Source organism: Parasteatoda tepidariorum, chromosome 7, assembly GCF_982258835.1.
Source record: "Parasteatoda tepidariorum strain Cologne lab strain chromosome 7, Ptep-v5.0, whole genome shotgun sequence".
NCBI lineage: Eukaryota > Metazoa > Arthropoda > Arachnida > Araneae > Theridiidae > Parasteatoda > Parasteatoda tepidariorum.
Window position 1 is genome coordinate 969,005 of NC_141761.1, and position 12,310 is coordinate 981,314.

Here is a 12,310-nt window from a genome sequence, read left to right on the forward strand (position 1 = left end):
TACAAGTTTTTAATAAATGCTATTAATAAAATGTTTTATTTACACTAAATGAATTAATACTAAGAGTTAGAGTTATGCATGAGAGTAGTTTTCTAACTATGTTAACTTAACTTAAATTAGGCCCTATTTCAAGTAAAAACAGACCATACTAATATCTAAGCACTTTAAATCATTCCCCATTTTTTTCATTAAGCTTAAAAGAAAATTTTTTAGGTCATTGCACTAAATATTTGCATGAAAATTTTTATAGAATAAGAAGATTTATAATTATTTGCTGATTTTGATTATTTGACAAGATTTATAATTTTCAAACCAATGTGTTTATTAGTTACGATTTTTTAAAGGTATCAACTGATTTCTATGGCCTTTGCCTGTAGCCCCTCACACATATCCTTTATTGTCTCTCTAAAATGCCCAACTCTTGATACACGGACTAATCCTAGTTAATAAAAGAACAACTTTTTGTTATAAAAAATCGACTTGAAAAATTGTTTCCATCAACTAGAGTGACCCTGTTGCAGAATTTTTTCAGGCTTTCTGTGACAGACTTCCCCACCACTAGTATTTTTCTGCAAGATACTTTTAATTACAACAATTACTAATTTAAAGTAACAGAAAAATTGTGTTTTCAGAAGAAAGTATAGAGTAAAAATGTTTAAAAGTTTTTTTAATTATAAATACAGTATTTTTTTAATTCTAATATTATAGGCGATATTCTCGCATTTTGTAGGACTAATTATTATAACACATGTTAATTATTTCCTCTTTCGAATTTTGTAAATCCATTACATAATTAAAATTTGTAAATGAATTAAACGATTATTAATTAAAATTTGTACATAAATTAAAAATATTAAAACCTGTGGCAGTAAAACCCGAAATAAAGAACCATGACAAAATCACGCAAATAGGACTCTTTAAAAAAGAGAAGTTCAAATAAGTATTTCGGTTGTTATAATAAATAAAATCACATTTAAAACTTTGTGGAAATCGATAGCAATCACTGCCAAAAAAGTGATAGAAAAATAATTGAATCATTATGTCAAAATATGTCTAAAATTTATAGGAATAAAATATACATTGGTCGATCTAAAATATACATTGTGTCTAAAATATATCGGAACATTTTAAAACCGGAATAAAAGCAATATCAATAACTGCCAAAAATACAATCAAACGCCACGCAGTCTTATGATACTCTTGGCATAAATTGAGTTTGTAAAGTTCTGGACCAATGTCGCCTTGTCACTACAATTTTGTTACAGGATATAGTAATGCTGAAAAATTAAGGACTTTTAAAAACTTTATACCATATTTAAGTACCATTAAGGGCCCTTATTTTCCAAAATAAAAATTAAGCAGTTTTTAAGGACTTTTAAGGACCGTGGGAACCCTGTAATAGAAAAGATGGATGGGGATCCGAACATTGAGTACACGCCATTGGAACTTTTATGTCATTTTTCAATGAATAGTTATTGTTGTTAGACAAGCAGGGACAGTCACTTACTTACACTCACCAACTAAATACCCTGAACCCTCTAATAGAAAAGGTGGATGGGGATCCAAACATTGAGCTCACGTCATTGGAACTTTTATGTCATTTTTCAATGAATAGTTATTGTTGTTAGACAAGCAAAAGGGACAGTCACTTACGTACATTCACCGACTAAATACCCTGAACCCTCTAATAGAAAAGGTGGATGGGGATCCAAGCATTGAGTTCACATCATTGGAACTTTTATGCCATTTTTAATGAATAGTTATTGTTGTTAGACAAGCAAAAGGGACAGTCACTTACGTACACTCACCAACTAAATACCCTGAACCCTCTAATAGAAAAGGTGGATGGGGATCCAACATTGAGAGGCAAGCTTTCATGTCATTGGAACTTTTATGGCGTAAAGCAATTTTCTTATACAAGTAATTCTGATCAAGAACTGCTGGTGAATTAGTTAATACATCCCGTGTTGGAGGTTTAGTTTCTGGAAAAAGAGTTCTTTATTATTAAAAACTAACTAAGGACTAACACAAGTCAACTTTAAAAGAAAGAAAGCTAAATAAATTATAGAAAGAAATATAATTGAAACAAAGATAAAAAAAAAATAATAAGTCAGAAAAATTATAAAGATTAAAATCATAAAAAATAGTAATAAAAATACTGATTAACTTTTTTAAAGGAAAAAAAGAGAGAGAGAGAGATTGTGAAGTAGAAGAAAACTGAAAACTCAAGAAAAATCCTCTGAATTTAATCCAAATTTACTTAATGCTCATTATTTCTATTTTTTAAAACACTTTATAGGAATGAATGCTGGCTATGATAGACTATGATGGCTCCGACATGTATTCTGATCAAGAATACTATTGTAGTAAAAAAGCTCACCTTCACTAATCCCACGGGAAAGATAAAATGAGAATGACCACCAGTTAAGACGGCTTTCTGAACTTGGTGGAGAAAAACTTTCATATAGAAAATAAGGGAAACCGGAAAAGCCTTGCTGCCGATATAACCAGATGGCAAAGACCACTTGGAACAGTCTCTTTGTCAGACTGTAGTGTCTTGAACGAAGACGATTTCTGTTCTTAATTTATTAAGGTAGTTGTTTAGTAAGAGTTTAATTTTAAAAAAAAAAAGTTTTAAAAGGAACAAAGCAAAAGATTTTGCTAATAACATTCATTGAATTGTAAAGTGAAAAAGAATCATCTGCATTAAGTCTTTTTACTTAATTTTCATTAGTTTATTCTGCTTCCCATTGAAAATGAATGATGTTGGTGGGGAACATACTTTGCATGTAGGGGGGGTGAAACAAAGAAATTGCATATCTTACCGAATTTCCTGTCTAGACTGCAGGCGGAAGTAGCACGTGATGGCTCTCTCTCTTCAGATCGCCTATTGCTGACAGAAGACATCAAAACAGGTCCTTGGCTGCCAATAGCTGCCAGGTCAAAGTCGAAAGTTCGAGGTGTAGAGCTGCCAAAAGCAAAGCATTGAGAGTTCCTTTGAGCATTGCGTCTTGCTTCAATCCTGGCTTCTCTCTCCATATTCCGTCGCAGAATGGCTTCTTTCCTTTCCTGAAAAACAACAAGAGATGTTACATAACCTGACTGCAGGGTGTGTAGCCAAATCTCTCAACAAAAAATAAGTACCTTTAAAGTACTTTTTAAGCACTCAAAAAAACATTTTTAAGCACTATATACATTAAAAAAATGCAAAATAAATTTTCTAAGACTTTACTTGATCTCGATAAAATAACTAGTTTCTGACAAAGAACTCTTTTTATGATAATGGCATTATAAAAAAATAGGGAGATTTTTCGGTTTGATTTCAGAGGGTGGAAAATGAAGCCTGAAATTGAGAATATCTTGCAAAATGCAACAGAGTTGCACATGAGAGTGCAAGAATCTCACAGAACCCACCTCAGTAGTCACTCCCAAATATCTCATCAAACTTGTAACATGATTGGCACTATCGTATGTTACAGACAGATGGCAAGCGGAAAAGGATTTTGGTGAAAATGAATTGTGAAAATGTTGCATAGAACAAAGTGAAAACCCTGCTTTTGGATAATACGCAGCAAAAATCGACATGGTAAAGAAAAAAAATCTAATTTTCGAAAAGGGAAAATTAAGCATTTTTTAAAAACACTTTTAAGAACGAACAATTATAAAGAACTTAAATCGGAATTAGGCACCCTTAAGCAGTTTTAAAAAATTCTACGCTCCATGTATTAAGACTTGTAGTGGTTCAAAATAAAATTAGAAAAGCATATTACAAAAAAAACAGGACATTTTTTGGCACAATACTCACAGAGTAGTCCATTGTTGAGAAGGGAAAAGGAAGAACTAAATAAAACATCGTAATCAATCTACTTCGGTGCAAATTTCATTCTGTGCAGCATTTTTATTAAAATGTGTGCAACTACAAAAAGGGAGAGGGCAAATACTCAACATTTTCAAATATAAAATTCAGATAGGAACAAGTTGATAAAAAGTGATTTAAAAAAAAAAATGCGATTTCACACAAATGCATTTGTTATGATAAATCTTGGAACCTCATAACTTGGTAAAATCAGTACTACTAATCAAGGGATTCCTAAAAATTCACAGTTCATTCTAGCCAGAGTAGAAGGGGCACGCAGCCCCATTTGCCTTTAGGATGGAAAATTTCAGTCCTGCATAACCTTTGAACTTGATTACAGGCCTTGAATATTAAAAAAAAAAATTCTATTCATGCAAATTTCTATGTGAATCCACAAAAATTTTTTCTTTTGGAATTATTTGTTTTTTCCCCACTTATTTTTGCATAGTTTTTAAAATTTCAATATTTTTAGCAGGATGCTGTTACGACATGAGAATTTCAAAATTAATGTATCACTTTTTGGCTGATCGACATGCAACGATTCGGAGTCAATTGATGATAGATTTCATTGGCATTTATTTATAATTTTTTAGACATATTTACAAGGTTTTTAAAACTTTAATATATTTTATTAAGATGATGTTTCACAGCTAGCAATTTTCAGATTTAAGTAACAACTATTTTATCAAAATTTATACGAAAATCACTGTTGGAAATGCTTGATTTCACATCGTTCACTGATTGTTCTTTTGGCCATTTTCACTTACTTTGTTAAATTCCAAGGTTTTTAATAAAATTCTTTTCAAAAAAAGTTATTAAGGCACACTCATTTCAAATTTAAGTCAGGGTTGCAAAAAACCCACCTACCCAGTGAAACCCGGTTTTTCTAAAATTGATTTCTATCTTATCCTCTGTTATATTAAAGAGGTATTTTATTGAAACATATATGTAGTCTAACCAAAAAAAATGAGCCGATGGTGAAAAAATTAACTGTATTTGGAGACTGGAGAGTCACCTTGCTAACTAGATTTGACTGTGTGGCCATTGGTTAGTCAGTGCCTTTGATTCGCTTTCTATGCAAAAAATAATAATAATTCCTCATATACCTTTTAAGATTAAAATATAAATAAAAAGTAATCCTGTGTTAAAATAAGTTTCAAATGTGTGATCAGGGGTCTGTTTAGGTTTTCCTGAGAGGAGAAAATTAGACATAATTTGTGAAAGTTTCAAAATTATATTAAAAAATCAACACAAAAACATGGTTAAGTTAATGGATTTATCGTTTCTTACGGGATACAAAAATAAAATCTACCGTTTCTACTAAAGTTGAATTTGTGAAGGTACCGCTAAACGGTAATCAATTTGCCCTGGACAGACCCCTGGTGATGTATGTAAGTACATATAACATTTTTGTATCGTGATGTCAGAAGAAACTTTTTTCAGACTTTTGCACCCATTTATTTGTATTACCTAACTACACTTTAATTACCTATATGTTAAGTCAATTCATAAAATTTGAACTTAATTATTAATATTAAAATATACTTTTTTAAAATAACGTACTAGTTTGTGCCCACTCCCTTGAAGAAAAAAAAAACCCCACTTGGGTACTGTTTTTCTGGAAAAACCCAGGTTTTCTGCAACCCTTTTAAGTACACTTCCTTTTAAGTACACATAATTATTCTGATAGCCCCTATTCACAATTGCTAAAATTTTAAAATCAAGTATAACTTTTCTGGCTGTTGCCACCAATGCTCTACAAATGATGCGTAAAGAATACCTGTTCTGCCTCCCAAATCTGTCTTTTTCTTTCCTCCACTTGGATGCGACGTTCTGCTTCCCTTACACGAGCCTCCTCAATTTTTCTCTTCCTCTCTTCATCCAACTGCTCACGGTGCCTCTTAGAAAGAATAAATTGTTGTTCTATTTCCCTCAACTTCTTCATTCTCTCCTCCTCTATCCTCACTCTCACTTCTTTCACTTTCTGCATCCTCTCACCTGCACAACACACAAACAGTTAGTTTTATTGTCCAAACCTATTTCTTAACAGTACTTTCTAAAAAAAATGAAATGGATGAAACTGAACTAAATGGCAGTTATGAACAGAACTGCGTCATGTTTTTCAAAATAAATAAATAAAAAAGTTTTTATATAACAGAGGGGCAGAGAGGACTTAACAGGGTGGCCACTCAAATCAGATTTCAAATTTTCCTGATTTTTCCAGGTTTTCCAGATAAAAATCTTAAAATTTCCAGGTTTTTGTTTCTTTTTTCTTATAAAGTGTAGGATGTGTACAAGAAAAGTGTCTATATTATAAAATATTTTATTCAAAATGTTATTTTTTTAACAAATCATCTTGAAAAAAAAAAATTTATTTTGACAATTTGGCAAGATTTTTTTATTTATTTTTCAAATGTTTTGGTACAAAATTTTGAATCAAAAATCATATATTGACCAACAAAAGAGTAAAATTAAATATTAATATATAGTTGGTTCTTAAAAAAAATATTTTTTTTTAATATGTTATAAAAGGTTAAAATGAAATAGAAAAAATTAGCATTAATGCAACAATTGTAACAATTTATTGACAAACATTGCTGTTAGCGATTGTAAAAGAATGTGCAATTGGTTGGTTTGTTGAGAAAAAATTCACAGATTTCTTTTAATGGGAGTAAAAAAGCTTTCAGAAAAAGAATGCAATATAAAATCTATTATTATTAAATAGTAATCAACAATTTTTGGGGAATTTTATAAAGTTAAAAATATGAAAACATTTTGTCAAAATAGAAAAAAAAAATTACCACCAAAGTATCGGAATAAACTTGAGCCATAAATGGATTTAGCCCAAGGACAGAATTTAAAAACAGAAGGTAATATCCTAATCCCTTCTTCCATTTCCACCAGAATCTTTCCTAAATTGCACAGTCCCATAATGGTCAAAGGTTTCTGTATTCGTTTAGCAACCATGAGAGAAATTTATGTGGTATTCTAGTTTGACAGAGCTGTAATGGAGCAAATTTTGATGCAAGCAAAGTATCGCTAAGTTGATGATATTTCAACTGTTTGGCAATACATTTCCGTTCAAAAAAAGTGGGTATAATGAATGAAATGATTTAAATTAAGAAAATTAGTACATAATTTAGATTAGTGAAATTAAAAAAAATTATCAAAGAAAAAATTTTCAGCTTTTCCTTAAAATTCCCTGATTTTTCTGGGTTTTTATCCAAATTTCCCTGATATTTCCAGGTTTTTTCCAGCATAAAAAAATTCCCTGATAATTCCAGGTTTTCCAGGTGGGTGGCCACCCTGACTTAACTAAATGTCCCCTCAGTTACACAAAAAGTAAACAGATCTGATTGGTTGATCATTAAAAAAGATCTTTAGGAAAGTAAACAAGTGCAAATGCATCCTAATTAAACTAGTTTAAACCAGTTCCTCTACTGTTAGAGCACACTTTTTTTTTTTAAATAAAGCTGTGCCATTTTTATTTGATAGTGTGTTTTAATTTGTAGTTAAAAGTTTTCTGAGTGAATAATCAATATGAGTGAGTAATCAATATAGAATATACAACTAGAATATCCCAAGGGGAGAAAAAAAAAGATATTTGTAAGAAGATAAAGAATATAAAACGAAAATTTATGATAACAGAAGTATTTTGAAAAGAAGAAAAAAAACCTTCACAGAGAAATAGATAAATTGAAAGAAAAAAAGAAGACGAAGTAAAAATAAGAAGGCACTGATACAAGCAGTAGAAATCCAAGACGGATATTCTCTTCAAAATGTTCCTCAGATATTGGGGAAAGCTATTAAAAAAATCCAAACGTGTTTTACCTGTATCTCCAAGAAAACTTTGTACTGTTCTAAGCATACCTTACTACCAAAATGAAAGAAACAGACTAGTAACAAAGTTTCTGATGAAACAAAAAACTTCTAATAAATTTCAGCTCATCTGATAAACTTCCAGACTTCTGGTAGAGCTGAGTGCATTATCGTAAGAGCAAATGGACAGAAAGTCACAAAGCAAAAAAAAATAAAATAAAATACTCGCTGTGCACCTTGATGGAAGTATATCAAGTTTTAAAGCAAATGCATCCAAACATAAAAATTGGCAAACCTAAGTTTGCTGTACTACAACCTATCCATATTTTATGCGCAAGTAAAACACCATATAATGTGTGTATGTGCTATTTATGAAAATGTGAATTTACTATTAAATCCACACAAATATTTACCTTATAATTACATTACATTACTAAATATAGCAACTTGCGACAAGGCTGTTGTTGTTGACGTATGCCATGAAGGCAGAGGGGTGCGATTGTTATTGTTTTCCAGTGGCGTCATCTATGGCGAAGAATTAGACTTCTGCCACACCCGTTTATAGGGCGGACCCATTCATATATTCATCCACAGTTCATAATTTTGACCTGAATCAGAGAACGATCAATCTTCAATTCAGTACCCCCAGAGGTATTGATTTGCTATGGGAACATGGAGGACTTTGAGACTCGACAGATTTAACGTGCATCAGTCACCTTTTACTACACGGGAAGTCTTTGGCCAGCAAGGATCGAACACAAGACCACTTGGACATGGGCCCAGTGCCCTATCAACCAAGCTATCTCGGCCTACGAGTGACAACCGCTCAATTGATTTTATATTAGTCGTGGAACAACCGACAAAAATTTGAGTTTACGTTTACTAATGTTCAACTCCGTAGACTTGTAATTTTGAACCCAATCCAAAAGACTAGGGAAATGGTATTGATTTGTTATAAGAAATTGGAGGACTGTGTGATCCAACAGACTTAACATGCACTGAACACCATTCAAAACACGGGGATTCTTTTGATGTTGCAATAGATAGTTTTGCAAGTGTAAAAAGTTTAAGAAAAAAAATAGGGTAATTTGTTGCCCAAATAACTGAAATTGAAAAAGAAACAAAGAGTGCACACATTTTTTTTAACACAGTCTGGTAAAATAAAAACTTTCAAATATAACAACAAGTATGTAGCATAGGTTCATATGTCAGTTATTATAACAGTGCTGCAAACTCCAACATTAAATAACCAAAAGTCACTTTTGACAGTGATATTTCCCTTTAACTATTTGTCAAATTTGTAAGACATCCCCCCTGTTACGACATATTATTTGGACTTAATAAAAATGTGTTAGCAATTTTAAAAGACTCTTAATAATTTATTTTACCTAAAATTCTATAATTTAAAAAAAATTACAGATTATGTTCAGGATTGTCTAAATCACAGAATTTGGCGTAAATATCAGTGCATGTTAAAAATGTGGAATTTCATTTGTTCCCTCTGTTACAAGTACTTATACAAAAGCAAAAGTACTTATACAAAAGCAAGTCAAGTACTTATACTTATGTTACAAGTACTTGACTTGCAATTTAATTATGAGGTTCTTTTATTATTTTTTGCCAATTAATTAAACATTGCACCCCAAAGTAGCATATTCTTATAGAATTTTTTGTTTTCAGAAATATTTAGTATATTTTTTAGAATACAATACTTGCGTGATTTCCCCTCTGTTACTCTTGGAATTCAACATTTCTAAACATTTTCTTTCAATACATGCAAGTTAAATAGTTTGTTAGAAATTCTATATGTTTTTAAACTAATCTAATATTATATTCTTATTATATTAATTGTAAGTCAATTTAACTTTAAAAAAACGAACAAATAAATAAATGAAACAAAACTTAAGTTTATTTTTAAATCAGGGTGAGTTGTGTGAGTCAGGGGATATTGTTAAATTAGTTTATTGTGTGCTATTGCAATAGCACACAATAAACTAATTTAACAATATTCATTACTGATTTATCTCTTATGATGACAAATAATCAACTTTCAAATTTGGTCTATTGTTTTATTACCACCACGATCTGTTTTTTAATGATATATGTGATAAAATGCTTAAAAGAAGGACTTCGTATGAAAGATTAAAATTATAAAATTTGTGGAAAAATTCACAATTGAGTGTTGTAAAAGTTCCTGCAAAATTTAATAAAAAATATTCAGCTCAAATGTCACCTGACTTAAAAAAAAAAAAGCTAGTTACATTTATTAACAAACTTATGAAGAACTTTATGAACAACTTAATTTACAAACTTATGATTATTATGACTTGTAGATGCAAAAGGAAACTCTACTAAATGTCAATTTAACGTAAACTAGAATATTTACTAATATGCGGAGATTTTTCTAAAAGTGTTCAATGACTTTTGTGGGATTAAGTTTTCGTTACTTTTTGATGATTGATTTCTTTAAAATAAACTTCTGCTTAACTTAAACTTATATCCTTGACTGTTTGGGCCTTTCCAAGGAGAACTTATACGTTACTCCACTTCTTGTCATCGACTTTTTGAGGGTCAACAACCTATTGGATCTTGTTAAGAAGAAACAACAAACTTTTGCTCTGTTTTTAAAGTATTCCATACAGTTTTGCTAAGAATTGAATATATTTTTTATTATTAAATATCCATTCTGAAATATTCATTTTAATTAATGGATAGTCTTATTTCATTGAAAGTCATAAGTGTACCAACACTTTTGTGAGTCCCAGTATTTACATTTCAATATAAACCTGTACTGTATACTGTATTTTATCTTAACAGTGCTTTTCATAAAATTCATTGATCATATTTTGTTTAAACCAATATTTCAAGTCAAAGTTTTAAATAATGTTGTTTGAATTAGCATTATTATTTTAAGAAATTCAGTATACAAAAATAAATGTCACAAATGCAAAATTGTCAAATTTTTTGTTGTATACTCTACAGAAAAAAAAAATAGTTAACATTCTTTAAATTTTATACTTATCAGCTTTTTTTTTCTTGTTTGAAATTAAAATATTTAAAGAATTCCTATCTAAACACATGGGTTTATAGGTTACAATAGTTAATTGTTTTCGTTTCAACAACTAGAATCTTGCACAGTGCAAAACTAAAACACCAGGTTTCGTTTTCCTTCTTCCTACTAAATACATATGAATAAAAAAATTTATATTTATTCATCATTTAATATGTTTCCTATACATTCCTTAGTCTTTGACAGCTTTTAGGAATAGTTTTGGAAATATCATCTCTGGAATGCAAGCAACATTTACAAACTTTCCATATTGTGATAACTATACAATTTGAATTTTAAATCAAAAATCAAATATTTACCAACAAAACAGTAAAATTAAATATTAATATATATAGTTAGTTCTTAAAAAAACTTTTTTTTAAAATTAACATATGCTATAAAAGGTAAAATAAAATGGAGAAAAATAGTATTAATGCAACAATTGTAACAATTTGTTGACAAACATTGCTGTTAGCGATTGTAAAAAAATGTGTGATTGGCTGGTTTGCTGAGAAAAAATAATTTACAGATTTCTTTGAATGGGAGTACAAAAGCTGTCAGAAAAAGAGTAAGATATAAAATCTATTACTATTAAATTATAACCCACTAATTTTTGGAGAATTTTATAAAGTTAAAAATACAAAAACATTTTGAATCATTTTGTCAACATAGAAAAAAATTACCACTAAAGCATCAGAACAAACTTGAACTATTAACGGATTCAGCGTAAAAGGTCCGTTTTTGTAAAATTGTGCAAAAATTACACATAATTTGTGAATATAAAATAAACATTAAGTCGCATTCTTTCAACCAGGGTCCTGCTTTTGTGAATTTGTGCAAATAGGGTCCTGATATTGCAAAAAACTTTTTCAAGGATTTTTTAAATTGTAAAGACATACAAGATTATGATCTGCTCAACATTGTAAAATTATAATAAAAAAAACTGAATTTTAAAAAAAAAACAGAAATTGCTGCTACTAAATTAGAGATGCAACATTTGATATTTAGCCTATACTGCTGAACACAGAATATTCATTTCAGATTAATAAAGGAAGAAGCATCAGCCAAAGACAAAACTTAGCTCGTTTACATCTGTCTTTCTCCCGCCCCCCTTCCTGGGAAGGGTTTATTCGATTAACAAAACAATAATGAAGATAAACAAATTTGTAAAGGGTTCAATTAAAAGATTAATTATTTTGTGAAGGGTCTGTTTTTAAGTTAAAATATTTTGTGAAGCGTCCGTTAACGCAGTGTTTCCCAACCTTTTTATCACTGCGGACCTGTCAAAGTTTGATAATTTTACTGCGGTCCACTGGGGGGGGGGGGGGCGTTGATTTTTTTATATTTTAGATTACTTTGATTTATTAATTTTAATTTAATTGTATTTAAACATGTCTTCAAAATAAAATACAGTTGCACCAAAAAATAAATATAAAGTGATTTAAAATTTTAACTTACTAGAACGTTACATCGATGAGAATCCTGAGCTTGTTTCTTTGCAATGAGACGGTTCTATCTGGGGGTAATCGGAGACAATGATACAGTACAAACATTAAAGAATTTATGTCACTACCTTCGGGGACCCT

The 12,310-nt window shown here is 30.2% G+C and overlaps 1 protein-coding gene across 4 annotated transcripts in view; it reads right to left on the reverse strand.

Annotated features, from left to right (window-relative positions):
• The window catches only part of LOC107457054 (uncharacterized), a 63,538-nt gene that overhangs the window by 48,152 nt on the left and 3,076 nt on the right, over positions 1-12,310 (reverse strand). For 3 of the 4 annotated variants that reach the window (XM_071182940.2, XM_016075096.4, XM_087166997.1), the window contains exons 2-3: positions 5,637-5,854; positions 2,826-3,069 (exon numbers count right to left, since the gene is read on the reverse strand). In XM_071182940.2, the coding sequence (XP_071039041.2) occupies positions 2,826-3,069; positions 5,637-5,854 (462 nt within the window). Of the gene's footprint in view, positions 1-2,825; positions 3,070-5,636; positions 5,855-7,687; positions 7,740-12,310 lie in introns of those variants that run through there. The other variant, XM_071182938.2, reaches the window with a different exon arrangement.